General features: G+C 40.7%; 1 protein-coding gene across 1 annotated transcript; it reads right to left on the bottom strand.

Moving 5' to 3' along the window:
- Window positions 1-5857: 5857 nt before the first annotated feature.
- On the bottom strand, window positions 5858-7761 carry LOC149816067 (protein PLANT CADMIUM RESISTANCE 2-like). The gene is made up of 4 exons (XM_089987154.1): window positions 7544-7761; window positions 7333-7404; window positions 7031-7243; window positions 5858-6080 (listed from the first exon to the last, which is right to left on the bottom strand). Exons 1-4 carry the CDS (start codon window positions 7740-7742, stop codon window positions 5983-5985), a joined length of 582 nt encoding a protein of 193 aa, XP_089843280.1. The 5' UTR covers window positions 7743-7761; the 3' UTR covers window positions 5858-5982.
- Window positions 7762-19827: the final 12066 nt, after the last annotated feature.

Genomic DNA, 19827 nt, shown 5'->3' on the forward strand with positions numbered 1-19827 from the left:
TTTTGTTGGAGTCCATGATGTAAGAGTTGCATCATCAACTGGTTCTTCAAAGGCAACTTTGATGAGCTCCCAATTTTTTTTAAGGCGAATAGAGTCTTCATTTTAAGACTCCACAAATCATAGGCTTTATCATCAAATACAAGCACTTGAAGTTGAGAGAGATCTATAGTTTTGGTGCGAGTGTGATCTCCTTCGATAGTGGCGTTGATCCCACTTATTGGGATTTTGAATACTCAAATAATACAACGATCAATAAGAAACAAGTACCAAGGAGGTAAGGCAAATATAGCTTAGTATGCATACATACTTTAACTTTTACACTCACACACTCAATCAAGGATGCCAAAGAGGTACTCATTTTGAAGAGGCACACACACTTGCATGCACTCAAAGGAATTACATGAGGGGTATATAAAGTGCCAAGGGACAGGATGATAAGCACATCTCATGCTAAAATTGAATAAGAGAGTTAATTAAAAAAATAGATCCCAAAGAGACTTCATTGGAAACCCATCAACCCTATCAGTATTAGTTAGAATAAGATAAGGTAGAAGAGAGATACCTCTACCGACCTACCTAAAATAGGAATAAGCGCTTGGGTCTTTGGACACAATTACAAATTAACATTTAACACCTCTCCCGTCTGCTGCTCCTTCAAGCTGACACCAAGGACCCTGGTTGCACTTGTGCAAGCAGCGATGACAATGGTGATACAGGCCCGATTAATTAATTTGAGGATCTCTACCGCACTTACTCGATGCACGCAGGCACCAGTTACGTTTTCCAGCTACACAGCACACGCCGGTGCTTAGTTACAGAGATAATATGTAAACACACAGCAATAGCTTCTGCCGATTCCAGATCGTAATGGATGATCTTCTACGCAAACCTGGAACTAGCTCAATAATGGATCCACCTGCAAGAGACAGTTGTTACAGATTGCCGAATGAACAATTTAGATAAGTCTGCTGATGCACTTAGCTCAGACTGCTAGCACAGTGAATGAGTATTATCTCATTTCACTGAGGCGTTCAGACAGAGACCGGTTTCATTAAATTCTGGTAAGAGCGCTTTTGCTGAATGATTTCTGATCTTCCTTGTCGTGAACTGAAAGCATTCGTTTAACGGATTTAGAACAGATATTTAGTGTCATCGGATGCGGAAGACTGTATTCTTATGACACGATCCAGTCGTTCCTTGAAGGATTGAACGACGAACAAAGAGAACGATCTCCAGCTATTGGAGATTAGCTCCAGATCAGATGACGATCTTAGGAAATTCCTACTTGATTTGCGGCTGAATCAAGAGGACCAATCCTCTAAAGCGGCCTCTCCACAATGGAGCCAAAAGTAACTCAACTTTATTCATCAAAGAGGAATTACAAGTTCAGAGAAAATGACAGGTTTACAAAATGACAAAAGACAGACCGAACTCTCACATGCCTAGGGATGGCAGTGGACCGGGGGAAAGCGGGGCCCCGCCCCGCCTCGTTTGGACCGGGGATGAAGGGTATGAAACGGGGATGGAGGCGGGGACGAAGGTTAAAATCCATCCCCGTCCGGGGGTGGAGGCGGGGATGGACTGGCACGTTCTCCCGCCCGGCCCATCCCCACCCCGGCCCCGGCCCATCCCCGTCCCGGCCCCGCCCCGGCCCATCCCCGTCCCGGCCCCGCCCCGCCCCATCCTTGTCCCGGCCCCGCCCCATCCCCGCCCCCAACCCTTTATATTTTTATTGTTTGCTAACCCTAACTCCCTTCCCTAATTTCCTAACCCTGGAGCCGTCGAGCCGGGCCGTCGCCTCTTCCCCTTCCCCTTCCCCATCCGCATTATCATTGTAGCCGGGCCGTCGCAGGGGGAGGCCTCCACCCTCATACTCAGCCTCCTCTGCAAGCTCGACGGGAGGGCGGAGCTCTACCGAGACGTACCCCTCTCCTACCTCTTCCTTACGAACAATCTTCAGTACATCATCGTTAAGGTGCAGAGCTCCGATCTCCGACTCGTCCTCGGCGACGCTTGGGTGCGAATGCACACCAAGAAGCTTCGGCAGTACATCGCTAACTACGAGCGCATGGCGTGGAGCGAGGTCGTAGCGGCCATGGCGGAGATGCCGGTGGTGATCGATGTCGAAAGCGCGAGACGGAATTTCAGGCGGTTCAACTCCGCCTTCGAGGAGGCATACCGGGCGTAGACTGCGTCGATCGTGGTGGAGGACATGAAACAGGGATGAAGGCGGAAACGGGGACGGGGCGGGGGTGGAGGACATGAAACGGGGATGAAGGCAGGGGTGGAGGATAAAATCCATCCCCGCCGCGGAGGCGGGGCGGGGGTGGAGGATAAAATTTTGAGGCGGGGCGGGGGTGGAAACCTTGTCCCCCGCCCCGCCCCACTGCCATCCCTACACATGCGCACACTTATTTATAGCCTTACCATGAAGTGGACGCCAGCTCATTTGGGCGGCCCACACTTCAAACCTGATTGGTGACGCCCTTATTCCATTGCTGCAAACCGAAATCCCTGTCTGTGCTACTACCTTACGACCCCTTACCTGACCTGGTCACGTCAACTGACTCTTAGCCTTGCACTGTCTTGGCGGACCATGCGCCTAGCTGGGCTGCTCTGTGTTGCGGTATTCAATTGGGCCCGTATCAATGGTGCCTCCAAAGCTCTGCCCGAGGCCTCTCCGATCTCGGATGCTGATCGTCATTGGTCTGATATGAGTCCAGATTGGACTCCCCCTCAGTAATTTGTTTTCCTAATAGTCTTTTCAATAAACAAGTAGGGGTCTTGCCTAACCGCAGCTTTCTCTCTTCCAATAAATATTGTTATATGTTAAATTGTACAAAAAATAATATATTTATATTAAGCACCAGAGAAAATTACACAGTTTTTTTTTGAAAGGCAAGCTGGGGTTAGGTAGACCCCTACCAGTTATACAATGACACCATTGGGATTTGAATTTGCAATGTCCCAACACTAGCTGCTGCTACCAGACAAGCGGAACCCACTTTGGTAGAAAATTACACTTTTTTTTTGACAGAGAACCCCTACCAGTTATACAACCATACCCTTGGGGTTCCAACTTGCAACGTCCCAAGCTCATGTGCAAACAACATTTTCCGATTTAATTTGAGGTACAGCCTTCAGCTCCATCCAACTATTCATAACCCTTTAACAAAATTCTTAACGTTATCCAGCACCTTAGCATTTGCCATAAGAAACCATCCTTGGTGCTGGTCTTCAACCAATCCAATAACCTACACAGACAAGGAACAAAATAATATGTAAGAAATATTAAGATCATTACTATACCAAAAATAAGAGTTCAAAATAAATTCATCTTGTAGGAAAAAAAAAAGGAACTGTATCATAAACAACTTCTAGCGAAAGATAAAAATAAAGGACAAAAGAAAGGAAAGAATCAAAATTTTGTTGGATAAACCACCACATTGGTGGTGGTTACCCACGATGTGGATAACGCTCCCCCACGGAAGGTGTTCCTTCCGTTAAACCTGCACAGAATCAGGAGGGAACGGTTGCACAAACTGTTCCCACTCTGTGCCTATAAAAAGGGGTTTCATGAGCAAACCCAATACTGTGTAAGGAAATACGAGAGAGGGTTTAGAGACTTACCTCTCCATTCGGAGTATTTCCATCCGGTCGCAGGAATCTATTCTGCTCACCGATTGCATCCGGCAGCCTACGCTTGTGGAGGGCTGCAGTCCAACTGAGGAGAAACCACTCCTTGCTTCTATCAACCTCTGCTCCAGCCGACCTCCACCATCAGCAAAAGCACACTTATGGCTGCCTCAGGTACGCAGTCCTCCCCTGTTGATATATTGTTTTCATAACAGTATTTGTGTTTTCTCTGTCTTAGCGCAGGGCCACCGCCATTAAGGGGAGGCAATCTCGGACCGACCCAACAAATTTATGTAACACAAAATATAAGAACGAAGTCCCATTAAACAAAAAGAACTCTAGCTAAGTTAAAATTGAAACTTACAAATAATTAAATATGATTTTAGTATTTTCTACATTCTTTGCTACTCAAATACCATGCTACGGTTTCCAAACATGGTGAGGAATCAGGAGTAATTGAAAGCATGAATCCTTGAAGGAGTTGTTTATGCTTCCAAATAAAAGAGGGAGACTGCAACTCCTTTAAAATCCATTTTCCTACAAGTCCAGTAATTGTACTTCCCCCGACTCCTTGCAACTCCCTCCAACACGGGTTCTCAAACAGAGCCTTAAGGATGTCAATGGATTGGATATCCAACAGAATTGAGTGGCTTTGAATCGGATCTGACAAAGAGGTGCTGGTACTGGGTTCAGACCCGTTCTAACCAGAACAATCATAGAAAAATCTATACCTGGATATAATAAGGATGACATGAATGAGACCCAGCCCATACCCAATTAAATGATGTTTTTTTTTTGTTTTTTACAATGAAAATTTGTGGATATTAATTGGAACTAGGGATGGTCCTGATGGACCGAATTCTGCTATGAAATTTCATAAACCATATAAATTATTCGGACCATATAAGTCCAACCTGAATTCTTAATTGGACGTCCTTCTTTTTCATACAAAACCTGCATCCTATTGGTTCTAGTTTGGTGAAGATTGGATCACACCCAACCTCTTGACCTCCCTGATTGCCTTGCATATTTCTAGTAAACAAGCCTGATGAACCAAACAGGGCATGTTTGGGCTCGGCTCATTTACCAATGGACCAAGCTCGTGGTCTGAGCTCAAGTTTGGCTTGTTCTTGAACGAGGTATGCCGAACACAAGCTTGCTCATGTAAAAATATTCCTTGCTATTTATGTATAGAATATGTTTTTTTTACATATTATACCTAAAATATATTTTTTAAATTAAACGTAATAGTTCATATTTTATATATATACTTTTCATGCACTTTTCTCTTTACACAATTTGATTTTCTTTGTATCATTCTCTTCATATATTACACTATATATATATATATATATATATATATATATATATATATATATATATATATATATATATATATATATATATATATATATATATATATATATATATATATATATGAGCGCACTTGAGCCAAGCCGAACCGAACACCCTATGTTCAGGTACGACTTGTTTAAGCAAACTGAGCAGTTCGTGGCTTGGCTCACCAGCTGTATGAGCCAATCATAAACGAGTTTGTGATGAGCCAAACTGAGCCGAGTCACGAGCTGTTCGATTCATTTACCAGGCCGGCCATACAATCACTGGCACAAAAATGATAAGTTGGGAAAGTCCCCGCTACCAAACATGACTGAAGATTCCTTCAGGCCACTCTTTACTTGGTGATGAATAATGAATGACGAGTGTCATGGGGCTGGCATTGACCATGACAAAGTGACTGAGTCCAAGTTGTTAAGTTGGAGAAACTAGATTATCATCACATTTTTGTTCTTACTTGGCCAATGTATGGTGCTAGTAGTAATTAACACACACAACACTGCTGTGTGGTTGACAACAGATACAGCCCGCCCCAGGTACAAACACAAATCTGTCAAATTCGCTCAGGAATATTGGGTATATCTGGACCACACTGCTTAATTAGGGCAAACCCAACGTGGATTGTGCTGCATCTAGGACTGCTCCAATGCAGTCTGATCCATGTAGGTAAGGATACGAAGCACTAACTTCCTTGGATGTTGACGAATTAATGTAGTTGAATCTGATTTTTGGGTCTCAGATCCGGGCCTATTCTAAACCAGACCAACGATCCACTTAGCAAAATTATCCTATCAAAACTGGTTTCCCACCGGCACCCAAGTAAGTTGCTTCAAACAAAGTAAAGAAGATGAAGTTGGTAGAGTTCATCCATTACATAAGCTTAATTTGCCCAACAAAATCTACAAAAGGAGGGAACTTAAATCCAAGGGAAACGGCACACTCTCAAACTATAACAAAATACACAATCTATATTCTCACACGATACAATCTTCAACTTCGAGAGATGGAATCTTCGCGGCTCATGCCTCCTTCGGTGGTTGGGGGTGTGGTGGCCTCTCCTGCTTGCTTCTCAATATTTCCTTGCCAACCTTATATACATACCAGACAATGAAAAAAAGATGTTATTTCTCAACGAGAGAGAGAGAGAGAGACTCGGTTCAGTCATTGGCTGGCCCTGAATCGATTTTTAAAAGAATTCATAGAATCGGCCGATTCAGATTTTGAACCCAATCGAGCTGAATTTTGAACTTTTAACCAGTAGATCATGACATGTGTGAGTAAAATATTATTGAAAAATATTTTAAGCATTTCTTTAAAAATATTTTAAAAAATAACCCGAATCAGCTCGGTTTGTATCGATTGGGCAGGTTCCCAACGATACTGACAACAATGGTCACAGGCTCACAGCTAGTGGGGATGTCCACCACAGATCGGATTTGAGTCAGATTCCAAACCAAAACCAAAGCCCAGTCTGACGGATTTCCTTTCTGGTAATTCCCATCTGGATTTGGTACGAGCCTTTTCCAACCGACTTCAAAATCAAGATATGAAAACAAGTTGGTTAATGACCAATTAGCTAGTTTGAATTCAGTAATGCCCACATCCGAACTCAAGTGGACCCGTTTAGACTTAGACGACATCAACACTTGTCGTCTGTGACGTGTGATCTCCGTTCATCTTAATTTAAACTTTGAAGTAAAGAGTGGACTGGGGCCCCCTAGTGAAAAAAAGACAAAAGTCACTTGACTTGACTCGTGCTAGTCGAGCTTGAGGGAAATTTCTGAGACTTTAGGCTTTTCCACTGGTAAGATTGAACCCATGACTAAAAGCAAGAGCGAGAGCCAAAACAAAAAGGGAAAAGGTAGAAGAGAAAAAACCACAAAAACTCACGCAGGAGCCGTTGGCTCCAAAGACACCAAAAAAAAAGAGTCCACTCGAGACAACGAAAAAGCACTAAGATGCGCGCATAGGAAGAATCGTATATACATCGATCCACCAAGATATTATGCGTGAGAGAGAGAGAGATGGTGTTACTAACCAAGGGACATGTCGTATCCCCTGTTCTTGAGTTCCCTGTATTCTTGGCAAAGGGCACAGGACTCGCAGCAGCAGTGGACCAAGCAGTCGGTGCAGGGGTGCTCGTGCAAGGCGTATTGCGACCGCAGCTTGGTGCGGTAGAAGCACGAGAAGAAGCACGCGCAGCCCGTCAAGTACTGGATCAGAAAGTATAACGCCCCGTCCATCGCGCAGGCTGCACATCACAACAATCAATCAAAATCCAGATGATGAAAGAAACCACCACCAAAACCACAAGCATGGGTGCTAACGAGAGAGACTCACCACTCGAGCCACGATCCACAATCTCAGCGATCTGTCCGAAGGTGATGCACGGGCACCAACAAGTCACACAACCTATCATTATTTGACAACATCATCATAAAAAAATAGAGAGACACGTCACCTTGTGTTGGGACGTTGCAGGTTCAAAACCCAATGGTAGGGGTCTGCCTAACCCCCAAAAAAATAACAGAGAGATGGGAAAAAGGTTCACAGTTGGCACAGTCGTCGAAGCAATCGCAAAGGCCGGTGGTCCATGGTCCCGGTGGTTTACCGAACGCTGGCAGCTGAGGCACCGGAAACTGAGACTGGACATACATGGAAGCAGGAGGGCCTGAGCCCACGGGTATCCCCTTAAACTGGTATGGATACGGCCCTCCACTCATCTGCTGCTGCTGCTTTGCCGGATACATAATGATCAAATTCAAGGGTCTCTCTAACGGGTGTCCTCTCCTCCTCCCTCATTTATAACGCAACGAAGAGGCGTTCTCGGACAAAGTCCATTTTGGCTTTTGTGATTGGAAGTCAACACGGTGTTTGTTCAATGACCGAAAGGGGCTTAGAGGATCTTCCTTGCCCATTGTCTTTATTTTACTTCTTTTTTTTTTTTTTTGAAACTTTGAAATACTTTCATGCTCATTCTCTTTTGTGATCTATGGTGTTGCTTTGTGTAGGAGCGAGGAGCCTCCTTATCACCGTTCATCCTCAGCACGAACTACACTCGTAATTTACACACCACTTTAACCGTTCATGTTTGGACTCCTCTAAACAGTGAATGGCAGTCAAAACCTTGTTCGGACACATCCATGTGAGTGGGATTCAGACGGCTAAGCTTTGGGTGTTTGGATGTCTTTTTTTCTTGTTTTTTTTTTTCAATAATGATAAACCCTCGAGAACCAGGTCACTTAGGGTGCTTTTATATACTTTGGAAGAGAATTCTCATGAAAAAGTGAATTCTCAATCTAAAGAATCATCAAGAAAGAGAATTCTCAATCTCTAGATTTCTAGCGTCTGGATAACTAACACGCTTATTCCTTTTATTTGAGAATTCATATTCTTTTTTTTTATCATGGAATTGATGTGAGAGTTATTATTCTTTTGGATTAAGGTTGCCAAAAAAGATAGATATACTAGCATAAACCGATCATACTCAGTTAATTTGGATTTAAGCATTATTAAATTTGATTTGATTTAGTAGTCAAAATAAAGATATATAATAGCAAATCCAGGTCCTATATATATAGGGGTGAAAATAGATTGGGCCAAATCTGATGTTTGATCCAAGTTAGATATTCTGTGAATGGATCCCAAACACAAAATTCAAATGTGCATCCTGGATCAGATTCAGATCACTAAATCATATTACTTTTGGATTCAAATTGAATCAAAATCTTATTTTTATTGGAATTATGTTTGGTTTCAAATCAAATCTGATTCATTTACATCTTTATATGTAAAAAGCTTAATTTTTTATCATTCCTATGGATTCATGTTGTTATTTTTATTTCAGATCCATCTTCAATTGGCATCCTGCCCATTTTTACCTCTCAAGAGAGGGAGAGAGCAGGATAATCAACATTAACAAAAAATGAGCCAGAATTATTGAGCCCACAAAAACAGAGAAAAAAAAAACAGCAGGGAAATAAGAAGCAAAGAAAGAAAAGGAAAAAAATAGGGGCCGATGGAGCAAAGTCGATGCCAAACTCAAGCCACCAGGACAGAAGGGCACCAGAAAGGATTGATCGTCGCACCGGGGAGAGGGAAGATTGGAAAGATGGATACGCAAGATTGAATAAACATCAGTCAGAATGCAATGTGTGAGCTTGGGGATGACCACCCAGATCTGACAAAAAATAGTATATATTATTACACATCATCCAAATAGACCACTAGGTAGTAAGCAACCACGTCCTCAGATCAAACTCAAATGCTCGATATGCCCCATAAGAATGGGGCCCATGACCAAATCTAATGCAAATGATTCCTCTTTGACGATAACTTTCGGATGGTGCCACATCCTTTTAAATAGCTCCCCACATAATGGGCAAGACCAGAATAAGTGAGAAGTAGATTCTTCAGTTGCGTGACAAAGAACGCACCAACTGGCGAGGTGGAAACCCAGCCTCTTAAGATAACTGTGAGTTTGGACCCTATCATGCAAGATTAACCTGGCCAGGACACGAGAACGAGGGTAGGGCCTTTAGCCCAAAGCACACCCGCAGAGAACCAATCGGCCCCCGGAGGCAGCAACGATCGATACAGCTTGTTAGTGCAGAACCTACCATTTTGGTAAAGTGCCCATTGTGACCAATGAGAATTAAAAACAGTGTCCCCAATATGGTCTCTTAGAATTGATATTGTGGTCAACCACATGCGACACAAGTGAGAGATCGCTAACCCCCATTGACCCGATCTAAGCATAAGTAAGTCCGGATCACCATATTTAGCGTATAGCAACTGAACACAAGGAGATTTCGAGCGATTAGCGGACCAACAAATCTTGGCGACGAGGGCAATACTCCTTGGTCTAGGCGCAAAAACCTCTAAGCTATCCATACGCTTGGGGAGCACCACCGTGTGCCAAATGACCAAATGGTGCTTGCCCTGAAGGTGGCACCCGAACCAAAGAAAGTCCACCAGAAGACTAGAGATTTATTTTTTCACACCTACGGGCATTATGAACATAGACATGAAAAATTCAGGAATGGTTGAAAGAACATATCTAAGGAGAGTAAGTCGCCCAGCAATAGAGAAGTAAGGGGCCTGCTACAAGAGTAGCATCTTCTGCATTTTATGAATCGTGGGGGCCCAGGCGGTGGAAGATAGAGGTTTCACTTGGAGAGAGAGGCCTAAGTATGTCATGGGCAAGTCAGAGATGGAGCAATTAAAGATCTGTTAGCTCACATCAAGAATATTGGAGTCAACATTGAACATAGAAAGAGAGCATTTACTGTCATTAAGGGAGCGCCCAGACAAAGAAAGAAATAGTTACAGGATAAGCTTAAATCTAAGCATTTGCTGCATGGTAGCATGACCAAAAATAATCATATCGTCAGCATAAGTGAGAATATGGGCATTGAAGTGAGTAACATGAATGGGATCGATCAGAAACTTATATGTGGCCCGCTTAAGCAATGCCACGAAACCCTCAGCAACGGCGTTGAACAACAATGGCGATAGAAGACAACCTTGACGTAAGTCACACCCAAGATTGAACTAATCACTTGTACGGTTGTTAATCTTAATCATGGCATGAGCATTAGTAACCAGTTTCTTGACCCTGTCGAAGAAACGACGACCAATACCAAAGTTGGATAACATGTGGAATAATAACTGTCAGTGCAGGGAGTCAAAAGCTTTATGAAAATCCAACTTAAGAGATAAATAAGGTTGACCCCTAGAGTGAAGAGAGTGAATAATTTTAGTTGTCAAAATAAAGGAGTGCTGAAGTTGTTTATTAGGAATAAAAGCAAAATGTGAGTCCGGAAAAATATTAGCAACGACGGCTCTCACCGATTAGCCAAGACCTTGGCAATGATACGGTATAGAGCACACATAACCAAAATCAGGTGAAACCTGTTGATATTCATGGAAGCATCCTGCTTTGGATTTAAGGAAATGATAGCCACATGAGTTTGAATGGGCAATCTGGAGTTGCGATTGAACTCATCGAACAAATTACAAATATCAAATTTGATGCAAGACCAGAAAAACTAGAAGAAATCCACGTGAAACCCATCATAGCTTGGGGCTTTCCACCCAGACAAACCTTTGATGGTGCTAAAAATCTCATCTTCGAAAAACTTGATTTGCATCATTCTAGAAAGACCAGGATTAATGGACCCAACAAAAGTAGAGCAGATGATGCCCCCTGCGGTAGGCGAAACTGAATAAAGGTCCTTAAAATATTGGGTAATGATAGATTGAACATGAGGAGAATGGTAGATAATCCTTCCAATGGAAACAGATGAAATGGTATTCCACCTACGTCGATGGGAGGCGTAAGAGTGGAAGAATTTCACATTATCATCACCGTCCGCAAGCCATTTGACCCTAGCTCTTTGCTTTCAACGATTTTCCTCCTTTACTCTCCAATTTTTCAAAAGAAAAGTTAACTCAGTGTGTCTGGCCTGCAAGTGTTGAAGGCTTAATTCAGAGAGAGACGTCGGACAGGATAAAGACTTAAACAAGTTTGAAAGCTCTTGTTCCCAGGCAACCATATGCTGCAATTTGACCACATCATGGCTATGAAGCCAGGCCTTGATATCAAAGGTGTGGCGGGATAGCTTTTTGTGGCACCGAATCGCCGCCCACTACGCAATAGTCTGCTTATTCCAAGAAAGAGAAATAAGTGATTGAATGTCTGATTCTTGAAGCCACCATTTCTCAAACACGAAACCCCATTTAGATTTGAAGTTGATCCCCCACAAAATGATGGTCGAACCATGATCCGAAATAGAAGGGGAAAGCAAGAGACATCTAACGTCGAGAATGATATCTAGCAGCTTGGAGAGACAAAAACTCTGTCAAGGAGTCTGCAACAAGGAGGGACCCGCCTATTTGTCCAAGAAAAATGCTCGCTCGTAAAAGGAATAGGGTAGAGTTGATGTTGATGAACGAAATGTTGGAAACCCCTCAAAGATGAAGAGGAGGGAACAGGGAGGTTAGAATCGTGGATGGACAAAAGACAATTAAAATTGCCCATTAGAAGATGATGGTCCCTATAAGAGTCGATTATTCGGCTTAAGTCACTCTAGAAAAAAGGCCTTAAGTCAGCGAGATTTGGGCCATACACAGCTCTGACCACGGCGGATCTGCCCCCCTCCAGCAAGGGGATAGCAACAGACAAAGAGAAGGAACCCACATCCAACTGGGAGAGGTGCAACAACTGTTGAACCAAAATCAGGATTCCACTGGGTGTCCGACCGCTGGCTTAAAAAAGAAGTCATCACCCCGCCAAATGGAAGAGGCAATTGCACGCGAGACAACCTTCATCTTGGTTTCACAAATGGCAATGAGGTTGGGCTTGTCAAGCCTAACCCAGTTAGTAAGGAACAAACGTTTGGAGGGGCAGTTGAAGCCCCTGATATTCCAACAGAGGGTCTTCATGTCACATAGTCTGGGAAAAGCCTGGGCACGTGAGGCCTTGTGGACTATTGAGGCGAGCTTCCAGTAGTAGTCGGTTCAGGGAAAGCCCCCCTCGGTCGTCTTGTGCGACCGGAATAGGCTGGATGGGTGCCCCCAACAGGAAGAGAGGACAACGATGAGCCCGGGAAGCCCCCCCCCCCGGGACCGGAGAAGCCTTGAAGAGGAGGGTTAGTGGGGTTACTCACCAGTTGAAAACTTACACATATAGCAGAGAGTAGTAATAGAACATGATGCACAGGGAAGAGATTGAATAACGTGCAAGAGATTCATTCCAAAAGTCAACAAATATGCACAAGAAAGATATACCTAATTTCTTATTGAATATTTTAAAACAAATATGGACGTTTAAAACATTGAAGATGTTTTGCAGAGTCACTGACATGCTATAACAGCACCTTTTAGAGGCATTCAGCCACTAAACTATGTGCAGTACTCATATGCTCCTTTATCTTATGCCTCTTCCTCAGCCAGTTCTCAGAAGGTAAGGTTAAATGCCCTCTGTACCTCTTTAGTTAGTTTCTTGATGGGCATAATCCCACAGGAAATTCATGGGTAGTAGGAGTAAATGTGCAGCCCATGTTAGTGAAACTGTTAAATATATAAGGCTACACCATGAAAAGTGGAAAAAAAAGAATAGAGAAGGAACATTGACAGCATAAATAGGTGTCACAATCATCCTACGATTCCTTATTTGTTTATGATTTATAAAAGACAGACTGGGTTCATACCATTATGATGCTTCAAAGGCAACACAATAAAAAAAAGGGGGACAAGCCTCATACATGCCGGAGTCACATTTTATACTCTTTGTTGCTTGTTTCTTTCATAGGGGCGTCATGATCTTCATGCATAGGCGGAGCTGGGGGGGGGCGAACTGGGCTGTAGCCCAGTCCTGCCTCCCGGCCCAGTTAAAAAAAAAATTAAAAGCCCAGTCCTAGCCCAGCCCTGATTCCATATGAAATAGATTTTTATCCATTTTTGTAGCCCAGCCCAGCCCTGACTGCAGCAAATAGTTTGATTCGTCCATATGAAATAGATTTTTACCCTCACATGAATCCTAGCTACGCCCTGTCTTCATGCCAATTCTTAAATTGTAATATGAAATGTCTATCTTCTTCATGGTTGATCTATGCATTCTTTAGACATCACAAACCTTACTTCGAGGAAATAGATACAGAGCATCTATCTGGATATGGTAAAGATCTTCAAGATATGAAAATAAAGAGACAATACACAGGTTAAAATAAGTCTAAGAAGTTAAAGAGATTGAATATTATGGCATTTAAATAACTATATTATCTGTAAGTTTGCATGGGCAACCACAAAATAGTTATTAATCTTATATCTGTTGGAAATTTGGACATTGAGATGTTTTTCAATAAAAGGTTCTAGATGAAAGAACTGCCGGAGTTAAAAGGCTTCTTAGAGTAGAAGTTTTGATAGAAAACAGTTCACCAGCTCACAAAACAAAATGCCCTTGAGTTGCTAAAAACATCCAAGGTAGGAGATTTTAGGTCTACTTCATCTCGTGTACCATACAGAAACTAAAGAGACAGAGGATATCTACGTAAAAATCCATAACTAATATATGCAAATCTGATTTTTCTTTAGATATCTTCAAAGCGTGTTTTTTCTTTTTTGTTTTCAGAAAAGTCAGGGAAAAATATATATAAATAAGATACAAAATCAAACTAAAATCACTAAATTCCTAATAAATCATTGACAAGAGTTTAACAGAAAAACTTGTGATCTATTTTTAGCAATAAAATTCCTATATTTCCGTATATGACAATTTTATTGGAGTTTTTAATGCCTACTTAAATTTTATAAACTTTTCAGGAAACTTCAAAAAATATCAACAATATTTTTATCACTGTGATACAAAGTCAGTCTTTTACCCCTTCTTCATTTCCCTCCTATGATTTTCTATCCATTCCTATGGTCGATAGATGTTTTTATATTAATTAGTATCCTCCAATTCAATATGTCCATCAAGAACTGATATCTATAGTACACTATTCACATGAGCCGTGTGGAATTATCATAATGCCAAGCTAGCTTGCATGCATTTGTATTTATTGGAAATCTTTTTCACTTCTGCCACTTGACAAAATCAGAAATCATGATTCATTTGGAATTTATCATGGTATCAAATTCATTTGTAAATCCCCGAGCAACTTAATTAATTTCGTTAAGAGTTGGGTGACTGAGACCAAGTCTTTGTAAGTGACCACAAATTATAGTCAGCTTAGAATATAATGATGATTACCAAATTATGATTAATTTGGATGAATAAGTTGACTTTAGGAGCAAATCCAAGAAGCTCTAGACCTCCAGTGGAGTCACTATTCTGTGTTCATAAAAGGCTTCTGATCAGATGGAAAAAGACAAAAGGATACCTGCATGATGCTTTTCCTTGCTTAGGATTAAATGGGCAGAACACATGAGTGGTCTTCTAGCACTTTTCGCTTACCCTCATATCATTGTATTGCCTCAGAGTCCTTTTTGGGAATGACCAGAGTCCATCCACTTGTTATAACTAACTAGGGATTTCAAAAATCGATCTTTTGTCATTGATAGTAGAGAACGGTGCCTTTTTTTTTTTTTGCAGCAGGATGTGACACCTCCATCAGACTCTTAAAATATGATGAAGATAATGGTGAGGCCCATGACGCCCATGATTTGTACCTTAGCCTTGCTACAGGTGAAGTGTCCCTCGTAAGTCATGATGCTAAAGAGTTGGCTTGCCAAAACCACTTTCTCTTTTGGATGCTTGTTACTTGCAGCCATCTTTGGTGCTTCAAGACTTGCTGATGACTTCTCAAATGGATTAAAGGCTAATAAGGGTCTGATCGGACGTGCCAAACTTGTTTGGTTTTTTTTATCTCTATAACACTCAAAAGAAGGAGAGTAGAAGACAAAAATTGAATTTTATTATGAACCCCCGACTTTCATAAAAACGAAAAGTGAAAAGAATAAGAAGAGAAAAATAGGATGGACTTTGGTACAATACTTCCTTCCCTCCTCCAGTTTTTTATTATTTTTTTCACAAATTCTAAAGCCATTTAATTATAAGCTTTTCTTTGAAGAAGTTAACAAAACTTAGAGATAGTGATCTCCCTCCTTTTTTATCTCTAACCTTGGAAGTGATGAATGAATGGTGAATCTTTCTTGATAGCACCTCCATCAGTCTCATATTCTCTTATTTTAGGTGAAGTAAGGAATACTTAGCTTGAAAGTGCAAATAACCTCCTATAAGTGAAAGAGAGAGAGAAACCCGTAAGTGGGCCACCTCTTCAAGTTAATTAAACTCATAAGTGGGCTGGAGAGAAAAACCTGTAAGTGGGCAATCTCATCAGTGGGGGAGAAACCTGACAAACAAAATAAAACACCGTATCCCATTAAGAATCTCCGCTGCCCTCCTTTTTTTTATACGAACAGAGTTTAATCATCCATGCATTTCCTCCCTAAATTTCTGGGCCTAGAATAGAATGTCAAACTTCCATATGATATGCACATTCAACCTTTCTTTAGAAAATCGCAAGTAGAAGGTTGTGCAATAAGTCCTTGAGGGCAATTGTACTATGAACAAGAGCATCACTGCCTTAGATCCCTTTGATGGTCCACACATCTATATAGTATGTCGTTCAGTGAAGCATTTCCTTGATTAAATGAAACACAAAGGGAATGCTTCTAATTTTTTAAGCTATTTCCATAAGAGCTGGGGACTAAAATATACTTGTATTTCTGCCAATTTTAATTCTAAAAAAATCAAATTTTTGGTCGACTGATGCGTATGCATTCTTGTGACACAATTGTGCACCTGTCTGCTGGTAGAAGTGGCTTAGATTGACTTGATATTAGAAACAAGCATGAAATATTGTGATGTATTTTTTGGGTACACTTAGTGCGCATTCTTGTGCCACAATTGTGCCCCTCTCAGATGGTAGAAGTGGCTTAAATTAACTTCACATAAAAAGTAGCATGCAATTTTGTTATGTGAATTAGATACGTAATGGTTCATATTTGGTTTTGTATTGAAAAAAATAAACCTATCTGCCATTTATGTATCTCGTAGTAAAGCCCTTTATTTCTTCTAATACATGGTATGTTCACAGAAAGGTCACTATTATACTTGCACTCTAGTAGCAAATCAAGATGCTGCCAAGAACCAAAATCCTCAAGGCCCAAAATGGCAAAAAGGTTGCAGGAGCCTGCTGATGATAAAATTTCCAAGGTCAATCAGAGAAGGAAGGCATCATCATGCAAAATTTGCAGTGGTTGGTCGAGGACTGGTCGCCTGTTGGCCAGTGTGGTGATCATCTATATACATTTCCGGGTATGTTGTAATCTCCTATCAAGACCAACAAGCTTCTTGTACCAGTTTTGAAATCTGTCATTGTGATCAGAACATTTCTCTAAAAGAGTTTTGTTTTTGTGTTGCTCAAGCCTATGGAGTTGTGGCAGATGTCCTTTCATCCGGCCTCTTGTGGGGGCCAACACTGTTGTTGGCTTATGCAATTTATTCATCTCATTGGGTAGTTAGAACCAGGGCTGGCTGGCTGGCTGGCTGGCTGGTCTCTTTCAGATTTGAGGCCACCCTTAGGGCCTCCTGTTTTGGAGGGGCCTCCCTTTTTCTTTCAAAACTTCTTAGCACGTGACACAAAATAATAAAAAAAGAGAGAAAAAACAAAGATTGAGTGTTTTTAAATTTTTGTAATGTTTTAATATTTAAAGAGAAAAAGATAAAAAACATTGTTGTAGAAGGATCTCACAACCAACCTAAAAGTCCAAGTTGGACAAAACTACTTTCTTTTCATTTTTTTGTTTTTATAAAAAAATTGCAGTCTTACGGTTCATTGCCTCAAATTATTTAATGAAACCAATGTTGTGAGTACCTGTATCGGCCCTGCATCGTTTGGCCAACGATCCATAGGCCGATACCGATACTCAAGTGAATCATTCTGAATCAGCTAAAAAATAATTTAAAATATGTGTCAATCAGAACACAACACGTGTTAAATCTATTAAAATAATATTAAAATTAATTTTAAGTATTTTTATATTTATTAAAAATACAATACATATCAGCCGATAATGACAGCATTGAATGAAACAATATTTGTTTAGGCGCGTGCCAGTTTATAGTCCTATGTTGCGAACCAAAGTAGATTTGACATCTTCACCGTCCATTGCGTCATCCCACGACTTTATGCAATTTGTGGACCGTAAGGATGCCAAATCACTTTCCTTTAAGTGATTTGTGATCTGATCACTGATCTGCTCTTGTTGCCAAAGGTTTGGATTGGATCTCAAACCGACTTTGAGTCTGTTTAGCATTTGCCCAGTAAAAAAAAGCCATATCTTAATCTGACTACCAATAGGACGGATTAATCCCATTTCAATATTCTTGCATCTCAAAATGCAGTCTAGTTCTAGTTTAACTCAAATTCTAGAAAGAGCTAAATTCTTTACTTGTAATGTAAGGTATATACTTTAGTAGGGTCTAGATTGAGATGCAAACGGTTGGGATCCTATTTTGGAGGTGTCTCCTATATATGAACCCAATTAGTAAATATGGAGGATATTAAGAATTTAAAGAAAAAAAGGTGTAACTCTTTTAATAAATAATACAAAATTTATGTACAATAAAAAAAAATTTAAGGCCTCGTTTGGAGGTTTCGCCTAGGGCCTCAACTTCTCTTGATCCGCCCTTGGTTAGAACATACAATTTGGAACCATCTTGTTCACAATGACGGTAAATGTGGCAAAGCTGCAGGCGGTGGTGTGAAAGCAATGGGTATGTGGAGCATGAATGAGCCACTGCACCTGATATTTACTAAAGTTTGACAAAGATCATCCATGAGTCGCCCACAAAAACTGGTGATGCCTACTTTATGTAATTTCTCTGGTGATGCCTGAGGACATATTTGAAGCACCTCCACCAACTATGATTGAAAAGTTGCAGGGAATAAAAAACATGCTTCTTGAGTTTCTCTCTAACCATTTACATGGATTCCTGATGAATTTATGCACTGAGATTCATCCTGCTGCTTAATCCTTCCATGTTACCACATATTTGGCTACATGGTTTGCCAACAAAAATTAAATGTCAGTGACCTTGATTATCCGATTTTGAGAGAACTGACTGGATAGGTGGTGAAGTTCAGACTTCTGAAACTTCAATTCTCCCATTTTGCTTAGTTCCTCCTGTTTGAAAGTCCCAGGGCTGCATCTGTGCATAACATAAATGACATCATATTAGCAAATGCTCTTGGGTGTTTGTGCCGCCATGAAAGCCTTTAACAACCATAGTATTCAATCATCAATGCAACCATGACATTCCGTCAAAAGCTAAGTCATAGTTATTCAACTCTAAATATAGCACATTTTATAAAGTTTTGGTGCTTTATTGTTTTCACCAAAAGTGCTTTGAAAATGTTTAATCCATTATGGTGATTTAAATAGTATTTGTTTTCTATTCTTTGGTAAATCTTGTGTGTTAGGGTTACTTACATACATTGCTCCTTGTGTGTATGCTTGAGGCATAATATGGCATTTTGATGATGCACTTTATACTTCGTACGCTGGCAGCGGTGCGAGACGCTTGTAAGATGTCAAGGTTCTCTTTGACTTTTCATTTTCTCAAATGGTTTGGTTGTTTAAAGGACTTTAAAAATACATTTATATAGTGTTTTGTGGAGCTTTATGACCACTGGACAGTTTTGAAGATCCTTGATTGTTAGTCAAAGGTGGGTGACCGTTTAAAATCATTTTTGTTCAATTTTCAAACTGTTGAATCTATGACCTTTAATTTCATTTATCACCAAAAGGTTGCCTTCCTAAAGTCTATAAATTTCTTTATTTTTGTTTTTTAATTATACATCAGATTTTTTTTATTCTTAAGATTTCTCTCATTCTATTTTTTTATTCTTGATTTGGTTTGCCAAGTTAAAGTATGGAATCTTGCAAAGCAGTGATGCTCTTGTGGTCCAAGCTTAGTTGTATCCTGAAAACTCAATCGTGAACCAACTCTTTTTGCATATTTGAAAATTCAGAAGTAGAGCGATTGAAGTTCTAAAAATAATGTGCCTCTAGGCTTGATATCTGGCTTCTCCAAAATCCTATTTTGTTCACCATTTTGTATGAACACTGACTCCAACCTCAAACAAGATGTGTTTGCCCTTGTTCAGTTCATTATATGATTGAGTTTTAAATTTGCCTACATTTTTTACTTTTCTATATTTTTTGTATTTTATATTCTCTGATATTACTGCAAAATATTTCCAAAACCAAAAAAAAATTAAAAAATTTATATGCCGTAGGAGTTTTCCCTTGCCGAAAATTCAA

Source organism: Nuphar pumila, chromosome 14, assembly GCF_984573655.1.
Source record: "Nuphar pumila chromosome 14, dmNupPumi1.hap1.1, whole genome shotgun sequence".
Classification (NCBI taxonomy): Eukaryota; Viridiplantae; Streptophyta; class Magnoliopsida; order Nymphaeales; family Nymphaeaceae; genus Nuphar; species Nuphar pumila.